The sequence below is a fragment of the Microcaecilia unicolor genome, chromosome 3 (assembly GCF_901765095.1).
Source record: "Microcaecilia unicolor chromosome 3, aMicUni1.1, whole genome shotgun sequence".
Taxonomy (NCBI): Eukaryota; Metazoa; Chordata; class Amphibia; order Gymnophiona; family Siphonopidae; genus Microcaecilia; species Microcaecilia unicolor.
The window spans coordinates 187,088,260-187,114,290 of NC_044033.1; the positions used below are offsets into that span (position 1 = coordinate 187,088,260).

At 44.0% G+C, this 26,031-nt stretch overlaps 1 protein-coding gene across 6 annotated transcripts in view; it reads left to right on the forward strand.

The window, feature by feature from the left end:
• Positions 1-26,031, forward strand: part of MCRS1 (microspherule protein 1) — a 60,243-nt gene that overhangs the window by 22,380 nt on the left and 11,832 nt on the right. For 4 of the 6 annotated variants that reach the window (XM_030196795.1, XM_030196798.1, XM_030196796.1 and 1 more), the window contains exons 7-11: positions 3,250-3,358; positions 3,534-3,672; positions 4,056-4,131; positions 4,755-4,783; positions 6,927-7,031. In XM_030196795.1, the coding sequence (XP_030052655.1) occupies positions 3,250-3,358; positions 3,534-3,672; positions 4,056-4,131; positions 4,755-4,783; positions 6,927-7,031 (458 nt within the window). The remainder of the gene's footprint in view (positions 1-3,249; positions 3,359-3,533; positions 3,673-4,055; positions 4,132-4,754; positions 4,784-6,926; positions 7,032-26,031) is intronic. The other 2 variants (XM_030196800.1, XM_030196799.1) reach the window with 1 other exon arrangement.

The window sequence follows — 26,031 nt, forward strand, 5'->3', positions numbered from 1 at the left end:
ACATAGAGCCTGCAAAGAGGTGGGAAAATGTGGGATACAAATGCAATAAATAATAACCAATTCCTAATCCACACCAGAACCTTTCCTCCTATCCCATGACTCTCGGAATTTTCTCAGGAGTCTCTCAGGAACTTTTATCGAAGGCTTTCTGAAAATCTAGATACACTACATCAACCAGCTCACCTTTATTCACATGTTTATTCACGCCTTCAAAGAAATGAAGTTAATTGGTGAGGCAAGACTTCCCTCGGCTGAACCCATGCTGACTCTGTCACATTAAACCATGTTTGTCTGTGTTCTGTAATTGTATTCTTTATAATAGTTTCCACTATTTTGCCTGGCACCATCAGGCTTACTGGTCTGTAATTTTCCGGATCACTCCTAGAATACTTTTTAAAAATCAGCATCACATTGGCAACCTTTTAACAGCTCAGACCTGTCAAACAAGTGCGGGAGGATTGTGCCTGAGTGCATGCTCAGTAACAATCCTCCTGCACTTCTACCCTATTATCAGAGAGAATTGTGTGCTTACATTTGCATGTCATTATCTCTGATCATAGGTCCTGTAACGCCCCGCGCTGTTCCAGCGCTATTTTTAGAGCGCTGTTTGGAACAGTGTGGGGCTTTGGATCATCTGCTAGTGAGTGCCCCTTTTGCTCCTTCATGATCCAACAGTCCCACGGATTCCCTGTTAGGCTTTCTGCTTCTGATGTACCTGAAAAAGTTGTTACTGTGAGTTTTAGCTTTTGTGGCAAGTTTCTCTTCATATTCTCTTTTAGCTTTTTTTTCATTAATGCTTTGAATCTGACTTGCCGCTGCTTATTTTCTTCGTTTGGATCCTTTTTCCATTCTTTGAAGGACAATCTTTTGACTAATAGCCTCTTTTACTTCATCTTTTAACCATGCTGGCTGTCGTTTTCTCTGCTTTCCATCTTTGCAAATATGTGGAATGCATCTGGACTGGGCTTCCAGAATGTTTTGAATAATGTCCATGCTTGATTTAGTGTCCTAACATTAGCAGCCGATCTTTTTAGTTTCTTTTTAACCATTTTCTTCATTTTATTATAGTCGCCCTTTTGAAAATTAAATGCAGCTTCAGTAGATTTTGTTTGCGGGTTCATCCCAGATAGTAGCTCAAACTTGATCATATTATGATCACTGTTTCCCAGGGGGACCTAACACCGCTACCTCTCGCACTATGCCCTGTACATCACCAAGAACCAGATTCAAAATGGCTCCCCTTCTTGTTGGTTCCTGGACCAGTTGCTCCTAGAAGCAGTCGTTTATCTAGAAATTTTATCTCCTTGGCACTTCCTGTCCAGTGGGCCTCTGTCAATCCCTCTTTAGTCAATATTGGGATAATTGAAATCGCCCATTATTAGTGTTGCTCAATTTGCCAGCTTTCCTAATCTCTGTTTGTTCTATCCCCAATTGGGACCAAAACAGTAGAAAAATTAAAGTGCTCAAGACAACAGAGGTTAAAAAACAGTATTTATTCTGAATTTAGTTTACTAGAATATGTCAATTTTGGCAAACGTGCTTCTCTGATATCTGAAAGAAAAACAACAACAACCCAGCCCCTAGCAGCAAACACAACAGTACAAAAAAGAAGGGGGTAGACCAATGTGTAATTTATTTTAAAATCAGTTGGTAAAATTGTAACAATGACTTGATGCAGTCCTGCGTTTTGGTGCAAGCAAGAAGTAACACAATAAATACAAGTATCAAATAGCTAGTTAGGAAGCATTTTTACCGCATGACGTGCTGACACGCTATTCCACGTTTGTGGTGTTTTGCTTCGTAATTGGCAATTTGGTGCTTAGATTTATTGTTACTTGGTGTTTGTTCCTTATCAATTATTGTCCATCAACTTTGGTTGAAAATATTTCTCGACTTGAAGGAAAAGTCCATTGATCGTTATTAAATTTTGGGTTTTTTGCCAGGTTCTTGGGGCCTGGATTGGCTGCTGTCGGAGACAGAGTGCTGGGCTTGATGGACCTTTGGTCTTTTCCCAGCGTGGCAGTGCTTATGTGCTTATGACTCCTGAGGCAGCAGGACTTGTGTCAAGTCGTCATAACAATATTACCAGTTGACTTTAAAATAAATTATGCGTGTTGGAACCACATTGGTCTACCCCCCTTCTTATTTTCTTTGTACTTGATACCTTGCATTTCAGCTTCTGTTTCTCTAGTATTGCTGTATATGCAGCACCTGACTTTGAGGTTTCAATTTCAGTTTTTTTGTCGTCATATCTGTGTAACTGATGTGTGGTCCCTTGTTTCTTATTTGTTGAGGGTCTGTCTGTGTTTTGTGTTTGTGATCAAAATGTGCTATTCTGCTAGTGTTTATAGGGATCTGTAGCAGTCTGTTAGGCAGACTAGATGTACTATGCAGGTCTTTATCTGCCATCATCTACTGTATTGCTATGTTACTTGACTGTCTTCTGTTTCTGGGACACCCTGGCTTTACGTTGTTTCTTCACTATATTTTTTCTAAGTCCTATGCCTTACTTAGTAGCTCTGTATTCACTTCTTGCAAATCCTTGAATGTTGTTTGCAGATCTGCCATGATCACCTCATAGTTCTCAATCTTTTCATTGTCTATCCGGGCCCCGAATACCACCATCTTCAGCTTAAGCTGTTTCATCACCTCCTTGATTTTCCCCTTCACTTGAAGTGGTTTGTTTTGATCTGTGTAATCCAACCTTGCATATCCTCCATGTGGTGATCTGTATACTGGCTGTTTGTCCTCCGACTCCAACTCTGAGAGCTCCGCCATTGCTTCAACAGACATTCCATGCAGTGCCCTGCCCTTGGCTGCACTCACTCTCACTGCCTCTTCTATTTTTTCTCCTTGCTGCAGTTTCCATACAGAAGGCCATGTCTGGACTGTGACTGTGCTTTTATTCTCTCAATTCGCTGTATTTAATTACCACTTTGGGGGTTGGTTTATTTGTCCCATCACAGAGCACCCATTTCAGGCGACTATGCTCTATGATGTCATTGGAAGTCTCCCATGCCCATGTTTTTAACCATTTCCCATATTAAAGTGCCCTAATTCTTTATCTTTGTTTATTTTGAATAGTGTATGCTCTACAGTGCAGGGATTGTCTCTCCCAAGTATTTGTACAGTGCTGCACATGTCTAGTAGCGCTATAGAAAAATGTAGTAGTGATTTATAAAAACAAAAATGTGTGTATAGGTTATTCTCCTGTTTTCCTCACTTTTGCATTTTAATTTTCTTGGATAGAATGGCCTGTCAGGCTATGAGACAGCTTCACCCTGAGGCAATTGCAGCCATTCAGAGCAAAGTTCTGTACAGCAAGGCTGAAGAGGAGCTTTTGAGCAGCATTGGATCAGTACGTACTGGACAAAACCACTTACATATCTACACCCATCCCCTCCCTTCTACACACTGCTCCCAGCCCCCTCCTCCCCTTCTCTCCTGATGGCTTCTGGCTTCCTTGCATGGCTGCCCTCCTCTTCTGGCATCTCTCTCACTGCGGTTTAATAAGGACAGTTCTTACTTTACAGACAAGTCAGCCTACGCTGGAGACGTTTCAAGAGTTGTTGAATACACACCCCCATGTTTTGTATCCATCCCGCACAGCAAAGTCCCTGCAGATACATTGGCAGCTCATGAAACAATATTACCTACTGGAAGATCAAACAGGTATCATTAAAATCTTTTCTCTGGTATTAATTACTGCCTGCTGGGGAATCGGACATGCTTCCTATTGCACACATGCCCAGTTTATCTGTGTTTCTCTTGTAACTGGCTGCTAGGAAATTGCTGGTAATATATCTCTTTGCTGTACTCTCTTGTCCCCTGCCTTGACAGCAGGAGGTGCTGTTTGATCTTGTGCACACTTTAACATGGAGGCTGGGTGAATACAGAGGAGCTATCAGACTCTGTGCACTCTGTAACATGGGGAATGTATGCATTGTAACAAGGGCTGGATGTGTGCAGAAGTGCTGTCTGACTCCTGGCTGTGCACCGTAACTTGAAGGTGGGTAAGCAGAGAGCAAGCTGCCTGATGTTTCTTGTCCCTGCAGTGCAACCACTTCCGAAGGGGGATCAAGTGCTGAACTTCTCCGATGCTGAGGATATGATTGATGACAGCAAACTAAAGTAAGCTTGAACTTGGAATATTTGGTATACTTTCACCGTCTTTAGTGTAGGATGGTGCGTTTTTATCTTGCATCAAAGATGATGCACCCCAGCTCGACTTACAATATCCTAATTTTCCTTCCTTGCTCTTATGCCCTTCTCTTTTTTTTTTTTCTCAGACAAACCAAAGAGTAGGGCAGACAGGCTTATCCAAGTAACACAAGGGAGATGCCAAAAGTCTTATATCCATATCCAAGGCTGCTATGCTGATCGGAGTAGTTTTGTTCTTTATGCTGCTCGAGCATATGTTTGCCTAGACCCCTTTTTTTTCTTTTTTCAATTCTACAAACACTGAATTGAATTGAAAATAAGAGAATAGCATACACCAAATTCTCAGACTCCTGAGGCAGGCGCCTATGCACCGAAACATGGCCTCTGTGTTGAGTTATATTGATGTGTTTTTTGTTGTTTGTTTGTTTTTTTTCCAATAAATCTTGGATATTAGAGTTTTGACGTCTCCCTTGTGTTACTTGGATGAGCCTGTTTACCCTACTCTTTGGTTTGTCTGTATGTCTTCTTTAGGGATTGAATGTTCCTCCAAATCCTGTAGCTGATTTCTCTCTCCTGTCTCCTTTTCTCCTCAGAGACGCACGGGATGAGGCACTCGAACATGGTGAGTCTATCGCTTCCTCCCTCATTCCTTTCTTTCTGACAGACAGAATCTCTAACAACCTCAAAGATTGCCACAATCCTCCTACTGCTGATAAACTGCTCCTTTCCCTTCCCTGTTGATGAGCTTGCCCTCTCATCTCTACTCCTTCCCCTTCTCTGTTCTTTGATAGTTGTCTCCTAGTAGTAGTATGCTTTTAACTCCTAACCCTTATTCACTTGTTCAGAACCCTTATTTTATCATCCTCACCTTAATATTCCCTTATAATCACATCAAGGTCCCGCTCCTCTTTCGTGCACCAAAACTCTTCATCCTTTCTAAACTGTACCATTCCCTCAGGTTTTTGCAGCTCAAATGCATGGCCCGGCACTTTTTAACATCTAAATTTTAGCTGCCAAATTCCAGACAATTCCTCTAGCTTTGCTAAGTCCTCTCTCACGTTATCCACATTATCAGGGTGTCTACCCCATTGCAAATATTTGATATCATTCGCAAAGAGGCAAACCTTACCAGATACCCCTTCAGCAAAAGGGATCCAGGGGTGATCTGGGAAAGTACAGACCGGTACGTCTGATGTCCATGCCCGGCAAAATAGTGGAAACTATTGTAAAGAATAAAATCACTGAACACGTAGACAAACTTGGTTTAATGGGACAGTCAACATGGATTCAGCCAAGGGGAGTCTTGCACACTAATTTACAAAGACTAGGGGGCATTCAAGGAAGTTACATGAAACTACTTTTAAAAAGAAGAGGACAAATTTTTTTTCACTCAACTAAGCTCAAACTCGTTGCCAGTGGATATGGTATCAGCGGTTAGTGTATCTGGGTTCAAAAAAGGTTTGGACAAGTTCTGAAGGAAAAGTCCAATAGTCTGCTATTGAGATAGACATAGGGGAAGCCACTGCTTGCCCTGGGATTGGTAACTTGGGATTCTGTCAGGTACTTGTGGCCTGAATTGGCCACTGTTGGAAGTAGGATACTAGTCTGACTGGAAGGAAGAAACAAAGATGCTTTTAGAACATGTGACGAAAGGAGAGAGAAAAATTAGGTAGTAGAACAAGGAGGAGATGGAAGGGAAACAATTGAGGGGTTGTGGAGGAGGAGGAAAAAATTGGAGGCAGGTTAAGAAAAAGGACAATACTAAAAATCAATATTAGATGGGCAGAACTGAAATGGATAGAAGAAATAATATAGAAAGGTTAAAGAAAATGTACTTGGTCTAGTTTAGGGCTAAGGAACCTGGATTATTTGCCAGGTCAGCTGGCACTAATACAAAGGTAACATTTCAAACATGGGAGGATGTGGCAGTCCTTGTCAGGGGTGTAACCAGACTTCAATGTTAGGGGGGGTCCAGAGCGCCGATGACCCTCTCGACCCCGCCCGCCGTTGCCTACCTTTGCTGGCGGGGGACCCCAACCCCTGTCAGCCGAAGTCGTCGTCTTCATTTGGTTTCTGAGCCTGACGTCCTGCATGTACAACGTGCAGAACGTCAGACTCACAGAAACAGAACTAAGCCTTACGATCTGCAGGGCTTCGTTCTGTTTCTGTGAGTCTGACGTTCTGCACGTTGTACTTGCAGGACGTCAGACTCAGAAGAAACTAAATGAAGGAAGAAGAGTTTGGCTGGCGGGGGTTGGGGTCCCCCACCAGCAAAGGTGGTTGGCGGCGGGAGGGGGGGGGGGGCGGTTGAGAGGGTTGGTCCAGGCCCAAATCTATGGGGGCCCAGGCCCCCGTGGCCTCATAGCAGCTACGCCCTTGGTCCTTGTACTACAGTGACTTAAAGTGCATGATTGCAGCATTCCAGAAGGAACTTTGCTTGGTTCAGGACTGCAACATTAGTTGGAAGCAGATATAATATAAAATAAGTAGAAGAATTTCCAGGTCATTGCAAATAAGAGCTTATGGTGCTGGATCCCAGCCCTGGTTCCAACTGAGCTGGAAGCCCAAAAATAGCAGAAGTGATTATTGGACCCAAAAAAGTGTTTATGATCTCATTCTCTTATTTAAAAATGTCAGCACAGTTTTGACTGACTCATGTACAAAGTTGTACTTATGGAGTAATGAGTTTACTTAAATATCTTGTTGCAAAATATTGACTAGCCATTAGTATATTGTTCCTCATGTCTAACATCCTTCCCTTACAGAACTGACGGTAGCGGACAGGCGTCATAAACGGGAGATTCGCCAGTTGGAGCAGGAACTGCACAAGTGGCAGGTGCTGGTGGACAGTATCACTGGTGAGCCTACTGGTAGGCGAAAGGAGGGTACTGGCCAGCCACACTAAGGAGCAGCCTAGAGTTTCCTAAGCTTGTTTGAAGGAGGGTACTGGCCAGCCACACACTAAGGAGCAGCCTAGAGTTTCCTAAGCTTGTTTGAAGGAGGGTACTGGCCAGCCACACACTAAGAAGCAGCGTAGAGTTTCCTAAGCTTGTTTGAAGCAGTACACAATCTGCTTTCAGAGCTGCCTTGTTAAGATGTGGCTTGAGTGATGGAATACTACATTCATTAAAAGCTTTAACAAGGATCACATAGATAAGACAAAGTATCGAGATATACACTTTGTATGTACAAACAGTGGTGCAATCAGCTAGGTATGAAGAGGATTAGGGGAAGGGGTGGGTGAATGAGAGCTTAAAGGGAGAAGAAGAAATTTGACTGTGTTAATGGTGTTTCTCCCAGGACAAACAGGCCATATAATTTTCATGTGTGGGTGACGTCGTCTAGGGAGCCTGGTGCAGAAATGCTGCCTAGCACATTATCTCTTTAAAAGCTTGAGCTTCTAACGCAGATGCATGGGTGCCTTCCCGCCCGACTCGCGAGCATGGGACCAGAAGTCTTTTTTTTATCCAGAGCATTTTTTTTCCTTGATTCAGGTGCGTTCCCTTGTGGGTTTTTTTCCCCCTTGTTCTTCTTTTTTTTACATCAAAAAACTGGGTATCAAGTTTAACAGTTGCATGCAGGATCGCCCCCCCCACCCCCAACACTACCTTTACCCGTATCTTAAACAGACAACTAAGATGACCTGGCGTCTGGATTCTTATGACCCCAGGTAATCTTTGAAAGGGTAACGTCAATTATTCCCAATCCACCTTCCCCTACCCAAGCAGGGAACCCCAAAACAACCCCTTATATAATAGCACCAACTTAGGAAACACTCTGAAACCTATTCAGTACTGTGCTTCTTGCTTTATGGGAAATAGTTTGCAAATAACAGTTCCAGATAGACATGAAAGCCCTTCTTCCCTTTGGGGAATTCCTAGCAGCCCTTGCCTCCCTTAACATGAAGGCATGCAATCTGTTTCTCCAGTACCAAAAAGAGGGAGGCTCCTCTTGCATCCAATGCATAAGTACCCACTTCTTCCCCAATGCACAAGCTCTACTAAGTAGTAAGCACAAATTTTTATCCGAGATCTCGTATGTCTCCCATTTATTCAGTAAGACTCCTTTCTAAGAAAAGACAACACAGTGACCCAAAAGAATCCCTAAGTATTGATGAACTCCAAAATGCTTGAATGCCACTACATCGCCAAAAAGCATGAAAAAAAAAGGTGCGTCCTATCCTAGACATAATGGCCCTGAACAAATACATGGTCAAGAAAAGGTCAATGGTTTCCCTGGGCTCTTTTCTTCCCATGATTCAGGAACAAGACTGGCTATACTCTGAACTTAAAAGATGCCTATACTCCATAACTCGATGCTTCTCAGTCGCAGGAAGTATCTCGGATTCTGTGTGGGGAAGCACCTCTTTCAATACTGTGTTCTGCCATTTGACCTCACGCCAGCTCCCATGGCATTTACCAAGTGTCTCACAGTAGCCGCTGCATCACTACACAGACTGGGAGTATGTGTTTCCCTACCTGAACAACTGGTTGGTTAAGAGCATGTTGAAGAAAGGTGCTCAGGAGTCCATGTGAAGAGCGGTTGGGTTTTGGAGCTACTAGGGTTCATCATCAACTACCACAAGTTCAGAAATTGGAGTGAGCCTTTCTCCCTCTGCCACAGGCAGACACCCTTGTTGCCATTGCCACTCAGGTTTGCAGCAGCCAGTAGGTCAAGGCTTGGCAAATGTTGAAGTTGTTAGGCCACATGGCCTCCACTGTGCATGTCACTCCTATGGCATATCTATGAATGAGATCTGTCCAGTGGACCCTAGCTTTCCAATGGTCTCAGGCCATGGGAGTCTAGTGGATGACATTCAAATCACCTCAGAGCTGACTTAGTCTCTCCTCTGGTGGACAATTTGATCCATTTGGACCCTGGGGTTACTATTCCAAATTCCTCCACCCCAGAAGGTGCTAATGACGGATATATCCAACCTGGGGTGGGGAGCTCATGTAGATGGGCTTCACTCAAGGTCTTTGGTCCGCCAAGGAGACAGATCTTCAGATCAACATTCTGGAACTCCAGACAATTTTGGAAAGCTCTGAAGGCTTTTAGAGATCAGCTGGCCAACCAAATTGTGCTAATTAAAAAAGACAATCAGGTTGAGATGTATTACATCAACAAGCAGGGAGTTATGGGTTCCTATCCTCTGTGTTAGGAGACTGTCGGGATGTTGCACTGGGGTGTTCAACACAAGTTTGTTCTCAAAGCTACATATCTGGCAGGGAAACTGAACAGCCTGGCCAAAAGACTGAGCAGGATAATGCAACCTCATGAGTGGTCTGTGTGTGGGCATTGCCTGTTAGAGTTTCCAAGAGCAGGGCACCCCCTCGGTGGATCTCTTCACCACTCAGTACAACCACAAAGTCCCTCAGTACTGCTGAGGCTCAGGTTGCACGAATAGTGTCAGACGCCTTTCTCTTTCATTGGGGGACAGGTCTTTTGTATGCATATTCTCCCATTCCTCTCATATGACGTACTTTGCTGAAACTTAGGCAACACCGGAAAACTATGATCCTGATCGCCCCGTATTGGCCCAGGCAGATATATTTCTAGCTTCTTCTAGAGTTATCCTCTGAAGAACTGTGGAGACAGGACTGTTTTCTGACCCTCATCACGCAGATGATGCATCCTAACCTTCAGTCTCTGGCTCTCGTGGCCTGAATGTTGAGAGCATAGAATTTGCCTCCTTGAATCTCCTGGAGGATGTCTCCAGGGTCTTAACTGGATTCCAGAAAAAGATTCTATTAAGAGCTATTATACTTTCAAATGGAGGAGGTTTGCCATCTGGTGTGAAGGCAAGGCCCTAAATCCTCTTTTCTTGCCCTACATAGAACCTGCTTGAATACCTTCTGCATCTCTCTGAGTCTGGTCTCAAGACCATCAGCGTAAGGGTTCATCTCAGTGTGATTTAGTGCTGATCATCATGTGGAAAGTAAGCCTATCTCTGGTAATGGAGTTCTTTTTTTTTTTTTTAATTTTTAATTTTGAAATTTTTCACACAATAACAATACAAGGTGAGATGACAATGATATCTCTGGTAATGGAGTTCAAAAATGCATGAAATAAAAACAAAGTAGTCCTGTATAGAAGGCATAGACTATAAGCCCCATAAACTGGTCACCCAGCTTTTTGTTTCTTTTGATACCAATAGGATGGGGGTGGCCATCAGTAAACTCATTCTTTCCAGTTGGCTAGCAGACTGCATCTCTTTCACGTATTCTGAGTCTGGGCTGACTCTGGAGGGCCATGTCACAGCTCATAATATCAGAGCTTTGACTGCGTTGGTAGCCCACGAGATTAGCCTCCATTGACCAGATTTGTAAGGCTGCAATGTGGTCTTCGAGCCACACATTCACAACTCACTATTGCCTTGAGCAGAACATCCAACGTGACAGCTGGTTTGGTCAGACAGTCCTGTGGAATTTGGGGTCTAGAATCCCAACTCTTAGGCCCGGTTTATTCTGTTCCAGGCTGCACCTTCACAACTAGTGTGCACTTAGTTTCAGGTTAATTGATCTAACTGGCTTCGCCGTTGTGAGTTCCTGTTGTCCCAATGTTCTTGTTTTCAGTGAGCCTGGTAGCTAGGGATTCCCACATGTGAGAATTATATGGCCTGCTTGTCCTAGGAGAAAGCAAAGTTACTTACCTGTAGCAGGTGTTCTCCAACGAAAGCAGGCCAATTCTTCTTACATACACTCCCACCTCCCCTAGATTTTAGCTATGTAATTGTACTGCTGTCGGTACGAGTTGGGTGGGAAGGAACCCATGCATGTGTGGTGGAAGCACTGCCTTGAGCTTTTAAAGAGAGAACACGCTAGGCAGAGTTTCCACACGTCACCCACGTAGACCTGCTTTCCTTGCAGAATACCTGCTACAGGTAAGTAACTTTGCTATGTGTAACATTTCTAACTTGGAGAGTGAAGCACTAGTCAGTATCAGGGCTTAGGGCTTAGTCCTGACCAGCTGATCTAAATACTGGGCCTTCTTACTGGGGGAAGGAGAAGGAAGGAAGAGAGCAGAAGGGATTTACCTTCAGGACCCAAGGCATGTGACGCAAAACAGTTCCAAATGGTACTTAACATCAATTTGATACGCCAAATAGAGAACGACACAGGGGCAAAGTTTATCCGTGCCCAGCCCCTGTGAGCTCTGACCATACCAGCCAATCATAATAAAAAAAATATTGCATCGTTTTGCTTTTTAGTATGAGAGCCTTAATTTTAGAAAAAAAATTAATTGCATATTCTTAATTGTCATCTTTCATGTATACTATTAGATTTCTTATTGTTTGATACAAATTTGAAAAACTGGGGACTCCTTCCCTACCATAAAGAAGTATTCAGGCCTTTTCTGTTTAAGTAATTGGATCAACAAAATGAGTTATAAAAATGTAGTATTTGTTAAATAGCATCACAGCTTAAAACCTTGTGATCCAGTGTCAGTCAATGGCAGGGGAACGTTTGCAAGCTGGATTACATCTTAATATATTTTTACCCTACTGAGAGTTGTTTTTTTTTTTTAATTGTGCAACTTTTAATGTAAAGGAAAAACTACCTGAATCTGGATGCCAGGACATTTTCTACCCTAAAATAGTGAAAAGAACAAGAAGAGTGGAGGCAGCCAAGTGGTGGAGAAAAGTATCACAGGAGCCATATAGTATAGAAGAACCTTTATTGGAATGTGATCCAACATGAATGTGTTTCTGCCTGTGTCTGGTGTCAACCAAATTGTCTTGGTACCAGTGTTCTGACTCTGAGCACACTTTGGAGAAACCCCACCTCTTGTTAGAATTCATCTACATTCAGTAACTGAACGTCTGAGAAACAAAGCATTATAATACCCTATTGTCAATGAGGAACGAGATGATCTCACTAAAATAGTGATGTCTTGCAATTTCTAAATCACCAGAGTTGTCATCACCAGGGGAAGAGCAGGGACAGACACCCTACTGCCTCTCCTATTGATCCCATTCTTTCTCTACAGAATAACTTCTCCCAGGAGATTCATTGGCATTCCATGCCCAAGCACAAATAGTAATATAAGCTGAGGAGGTCACCATGCCCTCACAAAATAAGATTTTCTATAAACTGATGTTTATCTTCCGAAATGCTGCTATTACTAGCACAAGCATTTGGAGAAGATTTGTATCGATGCAGAGTGTATGAGCTGGACTGGCCTAAGAGCCCAGCAAGCAGCATGGACAACCCCTGAATAATCTGCATGGATCGGAAACCGCAGAACCAGCAAGGACCGGTCTCGTACCCTACATCCATGCAAGAACTTGAGCATGGACAACTCCTGCACCTTAAATAGATCCAGGTACATTAAACATCACCTGCCATTTGGAAGCCCAGTCTTGTAAGATCGTCTTTCAATTTTTCACAGTCTTTTTGCGATTTAACAAATTTGAATAACTTTGTGTAGTCAGCAAATTTAATTACCTCACTAGTTATTCTCATATCTAGATCTTAAAAAGCAGCAGTTCAACACAGACCCCTGTGGAACCCCTCTATCTACCCCTCTCCATTGAGAATACTGACCATTTAACTCTGTCAGGTTTCTATCCTTTAACCATTTTATAATCCACAATAGAACACTACCTCATATCCCATGACTTTCCAATTTCCTCTGGAGTCTTTCATGAGGTACTTTGTCAAATGCCTTTTGAAAATCCAGATACACAATATGAACTAGCTCAACCTTATTCACATGTTTGTTCACCCCTTCAAAGAAATGTAGTAGATTGGTGAGGCAAGATTTCCCTTCACTGAATCCATGTTGGGTTTGTCTCATTAATCCATGCTTTTTAATATGCTGTGTAATTTTGTTCTTTATAATAGTCTCTATCATTTGCCTGGCACTGACATCAGGCTCACTGGTCTATAATTTCCTGGATCACCTCCGGAACCCTTTTTAAAAATAGGCGTTACATTGGCCACCCTCCAATCTTCCGGTACCATGCTTGATTTTAAAGATAAATTACATGTTACTAGCAATAGTTCTTCAAGTTCACTTTTCAATTCTATCAATACTCTGGGATGTATACTATCTGGTCCTGGCGATTTGCAAAGAGCTATCTGCAAGATGGTTGAGGCAGAGTGGCAGAGTTCAGATGCCAGTCATCAGGATGAGCCAGTCTGTGACAAGACTGTACCTTATGCTGATTCAAGAGAAGGAAATATTTCACCTCCTGAAAGTGGATGTACTGGTATCTGCAGTTATGAAGAAGATGACCATCCCCATGAAGCAGGGACCTGCAGGATCGCCAGACGGCTGCATCACTTAAGCAGGCTTCTTGAAGTAATGGGGTTAGCCTTTCAGGCAGCAGTTTTGGAAGCTGTGTTGCATGAGCTTGTCTCTGGTGATCTGAACAGCTCCCAAATAGCCCTTGAAGAACTTTCAGAGCCAGTGCACCTGGACATAAGCACTGCTTTCCTGGCTTATGCCATGTAATATCTTTTTAGGACCTTGGAAAAGAATCTGGCATGTCTGGTCTCTGCTCACCATTTTCTTTGGTTTTGAAGTTGGTCAGTCGTTTTAACTACAAGGGCAGGCTGTTTTTTGGTGAAGGTTTGGGGAGTAATCTAAAGTCCCTGTACTCTCAGAGGATCTGTTTAAGGGAGCAGGCAGTTTTTAGTCAGTGACAGGTCACTATAAGGAGATGACATGGCATTACTCCAGTAGAGTTAGTGGTGCCCAGTGGAGTAAGTTTTTGCCTGAGAGGACAGTCCTTTCAGCGAGGCTGAGAAGGGGTCCCAGGAAATGCAGAGGGGAACCTGACTAGCACAGTGAAGATGTCGGGGCCTATCCTGACTACACTGACTACGTAGTCTGTTACCGTTAGATTGTAAGCTCTCTTGAGCAGGGACTGTCCCTCCCCGTGTTTAAACTTGTACAGCGCTGCGTAACCCTGGCAGCGCTATAGAAATGCTAAGTAGTAGTAGTAGTACTATCCTCCTCAGGTATTGGGAAGGAGAAGGCTAAGGCTGGTTTTACCAGAGGTGGGTCCAGATTACCTCATATTGGTGGAATCTGGAGGTCATTCGAGAAGGGCATGCTCTCGAGTTTGTTCACCGTTTTCTGATGTCTTCCTAGAGATGTCATATAGGTCTCCTCTGAAGGCAGGTGCAGTCAGTCAATGTTGGCTTGTGCAACTGGAAGCAGTTACTCAGGTGCCAGCTCTGTGGGTGCTTGAGCAGCCCCAATATTGAGCAAACTCCTTCACTGTGTCCAGCGAGGGCCAGTTTGTTTTGATTAACTCCCCAGATTAGTTTGAAAAGTTGGCTCCTATACAGGTACTTGATTTACTTCATGGTCCCAAAGAAGGAAGGCACGTACTGCCCGAGCCTAGATTTCAAATAAGTAAATGGGGTGTTGCAGATGTCATCCTTCCAGATGTTGATGGTAAGGTCAGTCATCATGGTTTCTGTGGACCTGATGGAAACCTGTCTGTACATCCCTATTTAGTCTGAACACCAGAAATTCCTGTGGTTTGCAATTGTATAACATCATTTTCAATTTAAGACACTTCTGTTTTGGACTAGCCACAGCGCCAAGAACTTTTTCCAAGATGGTGGTGGTAGTGGCCAGCAGCCCAGCTGAGGAAGGAGAGGTTGTGAGTGCATCTCTGCTTGGATGACTGGTTCGTACAGTGCATGTGATCTTTCTTCCTGCAGGACTCAATATGGGTGGTGAATCCAAACAAGAGCAAGTTGAACCTGTTCCAGACATTGAACTATCTGGGCAAGGTGTTTCTCCGATAGAAGAAGAGAAACTTCAGAAGCAGGTCTGAAGTCTGAACAAACAGTTGAGGCTGGTGGCCTGGGACTACCTGTAGGTCCTGGGATCCATGTTGGCAATGATAGAAGTGGTGGCATAGGCCAGGGCTCATATGTGGCTCCCGCTGGGAGAAGCTGGGGATTCATTTGTCTCTTTGAGAGGAGGCATGGCCAACTTTGATAAGGTGGCTGCAGCCAAGCAACTTGGGACACAGAATGGAGCTGAAGGCGTTGGACTGGGTTCTGGTGACAGTGGATGCCAGTTTCAGTGGTTGGGTGGGCTCATCACTTGAGCAAGGTGGCTCAAGGGCAGTGGTTGAGAGTGGAAGCAGCATGGCAGGTCATTCAACTGGAGGCTCATGCCATATGTCCAGTCATGCTGTCCTTCCAGCTGTTGCTCCAAGACAGAGCAGTTCGAGTGTTGGTCCAACAATGCGATGGCAGTGGCCTAAGTAAATTAACAGGATGGCACCATGAATTGCCAGATATTGGAGGAGCTAAAGATGCTCGTGGCTTGGCCAGAACAGATCCTACTGAGTCTGTCAGTGGCACATGTAGCCAAAGTAGACAACATAAGTGGATTTCCTAAGTACAAATATCTTGGATCTAGAAGAGTGGAGTTTAGTAGAAAAAGCCTTTCAAGGCATTGGGTAAGGCCAGTGATGGATCTGATGGCAACAGCAAACCATGCCAATGTAGAAATATTCTTTAAATGAGGGAGAGTCAGTGAGCATAGGTGCCCTAGTGAAGCCAGAGTTGCAAGGCAGACTTGTACGTCTTCTCTCTGTAGCCCTTTTTAGATCGGATCATTGAAAAGGTGGAATCTTATCCGGGGCTAGTGATTCTAGTGGCCCTGGATTGGTCTCAGAAGCCCCAACATGGAGATTTCATGTGATTTGAAGATGGGAGATCCCCTTGTCTTGCCTAAGCAGTCGGGTCTTCTGATTCAAGGCCTCATTCGGATGCAGGGTGTGCTTCAGTTCTGTCTTATGACGTGGATTTTGAAAGGGTAAGGTTGTTGAAGCGTGATTATTCTGATCAGGTGATTGCAACAGTGTCCATCTAGAAAGACCTCTGCTTGTCTGGGCTATGTCAGAATTTAGAGGATTTTGGAGAACTGGTATCAGGACTGGCTAATAGTTACATTGCAGGGGTCAGTGGCTGAGATTCTGGAGTTTCTAAAGGGTGAATTGCAATAAAGGCTGGCTTCTGTAAGAGTTCACATAGCAGCTGTGGCTTGTTTCAGGGGTGCATTTCAAAGTTGTCCCTTGGCTCTTTACCCGGAGTTGACTTTTTTCCTGAAAGGGGTAAAACGCTTGAGGCCTGGAGACTGGTGTCCCTCCTAGGATTTAAACTCTGTTCTGTCTGTGCTAGTCAGGCACTGTTTGAATCGCTTAGGTAGATGTCTCTGAAGAATGTCAGGTTGAAGGTGGTATTCCTAGTGGCCATTTTGGTCAGCCATGAGGATCTCTGAGTTGCAAGCTCTTTCCTGTTGGGCATCTTCCTGGTGATATCTCATGAAAAGGTGTCTGTGTGGTCTCTTCCTTTTTTTTCCATAGGTGGTTTTTCCCTTCCATGTTAATCACTCAATCTCACTCCCAGTGAGGAGGCAAAACGGTTATTGCTTTTTCCAGTTTTGGCCGAAACTAACAGCCACCAAACCTGAAAGCTCAAGTTTGGTTGTGTGAATGTAAACTAATGTGGGCTGCAACCTCTGACAAACCCCAGCTGGCCTTATAGGTTCACATTCACACAACCAAACTTGAGCTTTCAGTTTTGGTGACTGTAAGTTTCGGCCAAAACTGGAGAAAGCAGTGACCCTGAATGCTGGCTTCGGCCTAACCCCTGGTAAGCCTTTTCTTGGCTGGGAGGTGTGTGGTGGAGGTGCCCAGCGCTCCCACCAGCTTCCTTCCAGGTGCTGTGGAGGACTTGCTACCCATCTGCATATCCTCCCAGCCTTCTCCAGGGTGACTCCTAGGTCCATCCCGATCCTCCCAGGGCCTTTGCTCCAGGTGACGCGCGCCAAAGCATTTTATCTATACACTTTGTATTTTCTCCCAGTTACTTCTTATGGCTCCAGTACACTTTCTGTTCTTGGTACTGTCCCTTCCCAGTCTTTCTCCATCTGAAACCACTGTATACTGTAGGAACACATTGCCCACCTTCTGCTTTCATCATGTCACCATCTCTTTTGTCTTCTCCCTTCTCAGCTCTCATCTTTCAACATTTCCTTCCTTCCATTCAGCCATCTCCATTCTGAGTACATCTCGCCTTCATTGCTGTCGTCATGCTTCTTTTACTCTTCTCCGTACTCTCTTGCTCCTTCTCCTGCTCTCCACTGGAGAGACCAATCCCAATCCTGATCATTTACATCAGCTTTCATCCTATTCGTGCAGGTCACACCATGATGCCTTCAATCTAATTTCTGTTCCCCTCCTCCCCCCCCCCTTCTTTCCTGCCTTTCTCATGTGTTCTGTGGAATGCACACTCTGTCTACCACAAACTATCCTACATCCACAACCTCTTTATCTCTCGTACTCTCCATCTGCTTGCAGTAACAAAATGGCCACTAGGAATACCACCTTCAACCCGACATTCTTCAGAGACACCTACCTAAGTGATTCAAACAGTGCCTGACTAGCACAGACAAAAAAAGTTTTTAAATAGTTTGTGCACGGGTCCACAGATATAACTTTCCTGGATGAAACTGTACAGTATATATTTATGAAACTTTATGTACCTTTTGCTTAAAAAACGATTGAGATGATGTACAATAACAGACAACTAACATACAATTAAATGGCACAAATTATACTTACATATACTAAGAAATTATATATCTAGAACAGAGAAAAGCCACGTTTTCATAAAACGCAGGAGGGAGGACTCCCTTAATATTTCTGTCAGACCAGACCATTCTGTTCCTCAACTCCTCTAATTCTAAAAGCCTTTCTTTTCCACAGTTCCTTTCTTATAACATCTTTACCAGGGAATTCTTCTGAGAAGGTTGAAGTGGATGACTAGGAGCACTGCGGCTTATTTGGGGAATTCTATCAGATAAAAGTTTGAGTTAGCACCATTAGTTTGAAGAAACATCTTTCCCTCATAGGCAGCCAGTGTAGATAGCAAATCAGGTGGTAGCTCTGGTTCTTTTAGAGCTTCAAGAAACTGATCTGCTATGTTTTGAGCCACCTGTAGCCTCCTTAGTAGCACAGACTGAATCCCAATATATAGAGAATTACTGTAGTTCAATGAGCGAATAACCACCTTTTGCACTACAGTTCTGAAAACAACTTCCTCTAGCTTAAGGCCTTAACTTCTTTACTACCTTTAATTTTAAATACACCTGTCTTAGCACCTGAGCAACCTGTTTCCTCCATCTTCTAAAGTAACTCGCAGCACTTTAAGGGAATCCACATTTGACTGAGAACAATTCCCCACTACTTGGATTTCCAGTGTTCACCATTCTGTATGACCAAAATATAATAGAGCTGACTTATTAATATTCTAGACCATACACGTACCTGCCTGCATACAGACATAATTCCTTGTTGCTGGAACCCATCACTATTCAGAGGCAATATTAATTGGACATCATCAGCTTATGTTTAGAAAGAATCTGAAATTTCTAACTAGTGAATCAAGTAGGGATATATACATATTAAATAACAGCCCTAAGGAACCTCCCCATTTTAAAGATTTGCTCATTGACTGTACCCCATTAAATCTGACTTTATAGCTTCTCCCATTCAGAAAGGATCGAAACCAGTGAGTCACAGATCCAGCGCTGGTTTTTAGATTTAGATTTTATTTATAATCCACCTTTATTAAGGTGGGTAACAGAAAAAACAAAAACCATACATAAAATAAAACAGCTTCAAAACTGAATTAAGGACATTCAGAATTAACAAACACATCAAAGCAAGTTGTAAGCCAAACAAAACAGATGCTGCTTTAATAAGCATTTATAAGAGAGCACTTTTTTCCTGCATTCTGAGTACCAGTGGTAATTTATTCCATTCTTTCCGCCCAGCGATTGAGTAGACTCTTCTCCTTGTCTGTTCAAGCCGACAATGTTGAAAAGTAGGCACCACTACCATACTAGTGTTTGCAGAAAGCAGATATCGAGATGGAACATAGCATTGCAGGTTGGAGGACAAATACGAAGAGTTCTGATTGTCTTTGATAACCAGAAAAAAGCAATTTAAACAGTGCAGTAAGCCACAGGCAACCAGTGCAGCATTAATAGATAGGGAGTAATATGCTCATATTTTTTGATAGTATGTACAAAAAGCACAAGAGTTTTGCATGATGTGCAGAGATTGAATACAGGAAGTTGACAAATCTAGAAAAGCGATTCAAACCACTTAGTATCAAACTTTGCAAAACCTTCTGAAAGTCAGAACATGGTAACAAAGGACATAATTTGCCCAGTAAATGCAGCTTAAAGTAGGAACTCTTGATCACTATTTGTATCTGAATCTTACAAGACAAGGAGGAGTCCAAATAAATTTTCAAATTTCGTATCTGGTAGGAAACTTTTATGGGAGTCCCAGATAACAAGACATCTGTAGGAAACTCAAGAGGAATCAGATGTAACCAAAAGCAATTCGGTCTTAGAAACATTCAGTAACAACTGATGACTGGTCAACCAATTTAAAATACCATTAAAAAAATCATCTGCAACTGGGCTACCAACACAGAAACCAATGTAGTTAGTGGAAGAAAAAACTGAAATGTCATCCGCATATATGTGGTATGACACACCAAATATTCTTAAAATATAAGAACATGTGAGGAAGTGACGTCACGGGACTGAATGGCCGCCTAAACCCGGAGCTCCGTTCTTCCCTCCTGCCTTAAAGCTCCGCTTACCATAAGGAAGCCTCTCACAGTGTCTGCAAGAACTGCAAACTGTTGCTGACTCGTCTAAGCCATAGAAGATGAGCAAAAAAAGTGGCGCACTGCACCGAGAGAGCGAGCGGCTGTCGGCGAAGCAGACAGATCGCGGCCTAGCGCGCCCCGCCTCCCCCAAGGTACGCAGAATCTCGGAATCGGGCCACAATCCGGCCCGTGAAGAACACCACGAACCCGCCCCCAATCAGGACCTGGCGCACGAAGTGACCAAAAGCTTGGAGGCGCTTAGGGCTGAAATTGTGGCGTCCAAGGAAGAAATACTGGAGCACGTGGACGCCCTGAGCGTTGACCTAAGAGAGCTTGGGGGAAGGGTAGAAGGGCTGGAGGAGCGCGTGGATGAGATGGGGGAGAGACACGAAGAAGCTGAAAGGTGCATGAAAAAAATGTCAGAACAAACAGAAGACCTGCAGTTTAAACTGGACGATCTTGAAAACCGGGGGAGACGCCAAAACCTCCGGTTTCGAGGTGTCCAGGAGAACGCAGATAATGAAGACGTCCCGTCGGTTGTGCTTGCTATATGTGCACAGCTGTTGGGCCCAGAATTTGATGTTAGCCAGATTGCTATGGATAGAGCGCACAGAGCACTGGGCCCTGCGAGAGAGAACAGGCCGAGAGACATAGTGGTCAAGTTTTCTACATATGCCTGTAAAGATCAAATATGGCAAAAGGCTCGCCAGTGCTCTAACCTCGAATTTAAGGGAGCTCGTGTGGCGATCTACCAAGACTTATCCTTGTTTACGCTGAACCTCCGAAGGTCTATGAAGCCGGTAATAGAGGTTCTAACCAAGGAGAAGATTACCTATAGATGGGCATTCCCATTTGCCATTTGCTTCGAACTCAAGGGAGAGAAGATCCGCTGCAGGTCCATGGGTGCTGCGTGGAAAAGCCTACATGAAGTGGGTTTAACCCCCACGGAAAGTTTGCCTACGGGATTGGCCCCCTCAACAAAAGAGCATCTGCAGAGATGGAAGAGAGTCGAGAAAGGGGCAAAGAGCTCAAGACATCTTACCTGAACTGTAGAGGTTGGACTCTCAGGGGTGAACTCAGTTGTACAGTTATTTTCCCCGAAGGGGGGTAAAGTTGAGAACATATTCTAGAGAGAGTATTTCAAAAGATAATGTACTGATTGGTAGTGGAAAAAAATAAATAAATAAATAAAAAATGTGATATCGAGGTGGAATGGAGGAGGAGGGAGGGATGGGGGAGTGGGGGGATTGGGGGGAATTAATTATATTTGATTGTTATATTGGTTAAAATAATTTGCGATTTGGTCAAGGGGGTTTCTTCCTTCAAGTCCCAGGCAGTGCCGGATGGTGCTGGTTGGTGGATTCAGGTTAGGGGGGAGTAGGGAAGGTTTATGGGCTAGAGAGAGGAACTGGGGGGTAGAGATGGGGGGAACTAGGGTAAGGGGGGATGGGGATAGTTTGGGAGGGGGGAAGTTAATATTAGAGTTAAGTCCTCGTAGGTCAACATGTTATTCTTCATTCTCTCTATTGAAGATTGAATGGTAGACTTTAAAATATGTACATATAACATAAAGGGGTTGAATTCGCCCTATAAGCGACACGTACTGCAACGTGAGCTACACTTGATGAAGCCGCGAGTAGTCTTTTTACAGGAAACACATTTATTACAAAAGCATGAGGGGCTTCTGCTATCTAGACAATATCGGCAGGTTTACTGTGCCTCAGATGCTAAGGGTGCAAAGAAACGGGGAGTGGCTATAATGTTTCATAAAGACACCCAGGTACAGATTCTGCATTCCAGAAAGGACAGGGAGGGTAGATTCCTATTTTTACACGTGTTATTGGAGCAGGAGGAATGTACATTGGCTAGTATATACGCCCCAAATGAAAGGCAGGACACTTTTTTCCTGCGCCTGAACAGGGAATTGCAGAATTTTGCTAGGGGTAAACTAATTGTGGCTGGTGACTTTAATGCCACTATGCAGCCAGGTTTGGACAGATCAGCTCCTCCTGCTCCGATTGACTGCAGACTTTCTCGAGCCTTGAAATGTTTGGTTGATGAATTGGGATTATATGATGTATGGAGACAGGCTAACTCCAGGGGGAGAGAATATACCTTTTATTCAACGGTACACCTTTCCTACTCCAGAATTGACTATATTTTAATGGATAAGACATTGTCTGACGGGGTAGGGGGGGCCACTATAGGTCATATTACCATATCAGATCATGCCCCAGTCTGGGCCAATATTTCATCCTTGCATGCTGAGAGGAGGGATAAGAGATGGGCGCTTAACAACTCTCTACTGCAAAACCAAGAGCTGGTGGTGAGATTTCAATCAGTCTTGAAAGAGTATTTTGACCTCAACATAGACTCTGGACCACCACTGGGGACAGTATGGGATGCTTTTAAAGCAGTGGCGAGAGGGTATTTTATTAAACAAGCTGCTCAGAAATCCCGAGCCCAAAGGGAACGTTTGACTCAATGCATGGGTGCAATAGGGGACCTGGAAATTAAATACAGGCAGTCTGGTGCGGGGTCTGACTACCGGAAGCTGCAGGCTAAGAGATTGGAAATAGCCTCCCTACATGAGGATAGTTTGAAGTTTGCGTATGCAAGGACCAAACAGGTGTACTACGAATGTACTAATAAACCAGGTAGCCTACTGGCCACAAAATTAAGGAAAATAATATCTGATCGGCACATATTAAAAATAAAGGGAGTTGGAGGAGAGGTTCTGCATAAGGCCACGGGGATAAGAGACTGTTTTGCACAATATTATGAGAAATTGTATCGGGAGGATCCCACTGTACAGACGGGAAAAATAGATGAATACTTGGCTGAAAGGGGTTTGAAAGTTTTGTCCGAAACGCAGAGGGAGGCACTTGATCAACCGATGAGAGTAGAAGAGGTGTTGCAGGTAATTAAAGCGCTGCCAGCGGGTAAGGTGCCAGGCCTAGATGGCTTCACAAACGAATTTTATAAGATCTTCGGACCACTTCTGGCACCCTATTTAACTTTGATAGCTAACTCTGTAAGAGAAGGTGCCCCACTTCCATTGACGATGATGGAGGCTTGGGTGGCAGTAATTCCCAAACCTGGGAAGGATGGAACTGAATGTGCCTCGTACCGGCCAATATCAATACTTAATGCTGACGTAAAAATTTTGGCTAAGGTTTTGGCCAATAGGCTGGCGAGGCTGTTACCTAGTCTGATCCATCCCGACCAGGTTGGGTTTATAGCAAATAGGCAAGCTATGGATAACATCCGGAGAACAGTGGATCTCTTGTATGCAGCCCAGACAAAGGCCAGTCAAGTGGTGTTATTGGGGCTAGACGCCGAAAAGGCCTTTGATAGGGTTCACTGGGGGTTCCTTGATAAAGTTCTGGCCAGGGTAGGGATAGGATCTCAGTACAGGGCCTGGATTGGAGCGTTGTATTCGGCACCGCGTGCGTGTGTGAGGGTGAATGGAGGACATTCGGAGATGTTTGTGCTAGGACGCGGTATGCGACAAGGATGCCCTCTGTCTCCCTTACTCTTTGCGCTGGCAATGGAGCCCTTGGCAGAGGCGATTAGAGAACATCCGGATATTACAGGGGTAAGAGTGGGTGGACAAGACTATAAAGTAGCATTATTTGCTGACGACGTGTTGCTGTCCCTGACTAACCCTTTAATCTCACTGCCAAATTTAATGAAGGTGATAGACGAATATGCTGCAATCTCTGGCTATAAACTCAATGCTGGTAAATCTATTGGCATGGCGCTGGGAGTACCCCCAAATATAATGGAATCACTGAAGGCGTCTTTTAATTTCAAATGGGAGCCTAAAGCCTTGGGTTATTTGGGAGTCAAGATCTCGAGCAACTTATCTGATTTGTTCGACGACAACTACCTGGCCCTTAGAAGGGAGATACGGAGGGACCTGGACAGATGGTCATCCATGAGACTGTCCTGGTTTGGGCGCATTGCCACGATCAAAATGAACATTTTGCCCCGACTATTGTATTTATTCCAGGTACTGCCTTTGAGGCTGTCCAGGTCCTTCTTGTCTGGGATTCAGGACTCCTTGATAAGGTTCATATGGTGTCATAAGAGACCACGTTTGCCGCGAGCAGTGCTATATAAGAGTAGAAAAGAGGGGGGTTTGGGGGTGCCCAATCTCACCTGGTACTATTGGGCAGCACAAGCCAGAGGGGCAGTAGATTGGTTTCGAAGGGAAGAGCATAAAAGATGGGTAGATATTGAACAAGCCCTGGTTGGAACGCGTGAACTTGGGCATCTCATGTGGTTGCCTGGTAAATATAGAGGAAGGGTGGAAAGATTTCCGCCGGCAGTCCAGACTACCTTCTACTACTGGGACTGTATGTTCCCGGAACGACAGCCGATTACATCTGGCTTAGCCCCGATTGTGGATAACCCTTTATTTGAACCAGGTATAGGCAATAGTGTGTTTTGCAGATGGGCAGCCTCGGGTTTGGACTTGTTGGGGCAATTGCATGTAGGTGAGGCTGTTTCGCCCTTTGAGACCTTGGTGGAGGACTACGGTCTTAGTCCTAGAGATAGATATGCTTATTCGCAACTCCACCACTTTCTCAAGGGGCCTATATATGGCAGATGCTTAAGGCGAGAAACTCACCCGATGGAGGAGATATGTGTAGATACTAGACGCACAAAGGGATTGATATCCTTTTTATACGATTATCAAATGAGATGCGCAAAAACGTCTATATTACACAGACAGAGATGGGAACAAGAGCTACATTTTACCCTACCTGAGGCTAGTTGGCTGGCTCTCGAGAAACAGATTCGAAAGTCTTCAACGGCGGTGGCCCTACAAGAAAGCGCCGTTAAGGTGTTTTATAGATGGTACTTGACTCCGGCTAGACTACACCATATGAGTGCCCAGATATCCCAAAATTGCTGGCGAAACTGTGGGGAGGTAGGGACAGCGGGTCACATCTGGTGGACATGCCCCAAAGCACAGGCTTACTGGAGGGGGGTTCGAGCACGTATTCAGGTATGGACTGGTGGGTCTGTGCAGTGGCATCCCTCGATCTTCCTTTTGGGTGGGCGACCAGAAGGCCTTACGTTAGACCAGTGGCTATTTGTGCGCGCCTCTCTGAACGCTGCCCGGGTGAACTTAGCTCAAAGCTGGAAATCCCCGTTGGTCCCCCCAATGGTGAGATGGATAACTAAGATCAGATATATTTGTGAAATGGAAAGACTGACGGCCCTGAAGAGAAAAAGGTTCCCTAACTGGCAGAGAATTTGGGCCCCTTTTCTGAATAAATGTTTGGAATAGCGAGAAAATGACTGTATGGCTCTGCTGACTGCGAGGACGGGAGGGAGGGTGGGAGGGAGGGGAAGAATTTGATAAGGGGAGCTGGGGGGTTAGGAATTACAGAAAGGGAACGTTACTTTATAAAATTAAAAATGTGTGAAGTATACTAAGTTTGGGATAAGCTATTGTTACAAGGATGGTTATATTGTTCGATACACAGTCTTCGTTAATGGTATCATATTTGTATTATGCTGAGATGTGTAATGTTCTTGTGTGCATAACAATTTTCAATAAAGACTTCCAAAAATTAAAAAAAAAATATAAGAACATAAGCATTGCCATACTGGGACAGACTGAAGGTCCGTCAAGCCCAGTATCCTGTTTCCAACAGTGGCCGATCCAACTCACAAATACCTGGCAAGATCCCAGAACAGTAAAACAGATTTTATGCTGCTTATCCTAGAAATACTGTCAATCTATAGTGGCGGTAATGTACTACTGCTACTCAATATACAATACAAATAATAGTAGCATTTCCAACAGAAGTATCTAGTGTCTTCTAAATAAATACACGTGACACTGTGGTCTAGAGGGAAGATCTCATATGGTCGCTGGGTTGTTTTTTGTGATGTAACACCAATGTAGAAGAACCCTTGTTCTTGCGACAGTTGTAATCATCGACTATCCCCCTTCCTACCTATTTTCTGATTATTTTTGATTTTTACTTATTTGCTTTTTTTTAATCAAATTTCAAATGCTTCTTTGAGTGTCTATGACTTATGTGTCACAATTTCCTTGTCTTACAAGACATCCAATAACTCCCATATCGGATCAGGTATCAAGACGGTGCACAAAATGTCACGGTTGTGCTTAACATCTCATCGCAACAAAATGGATGAAATTAACACTTATCTGTGTGTC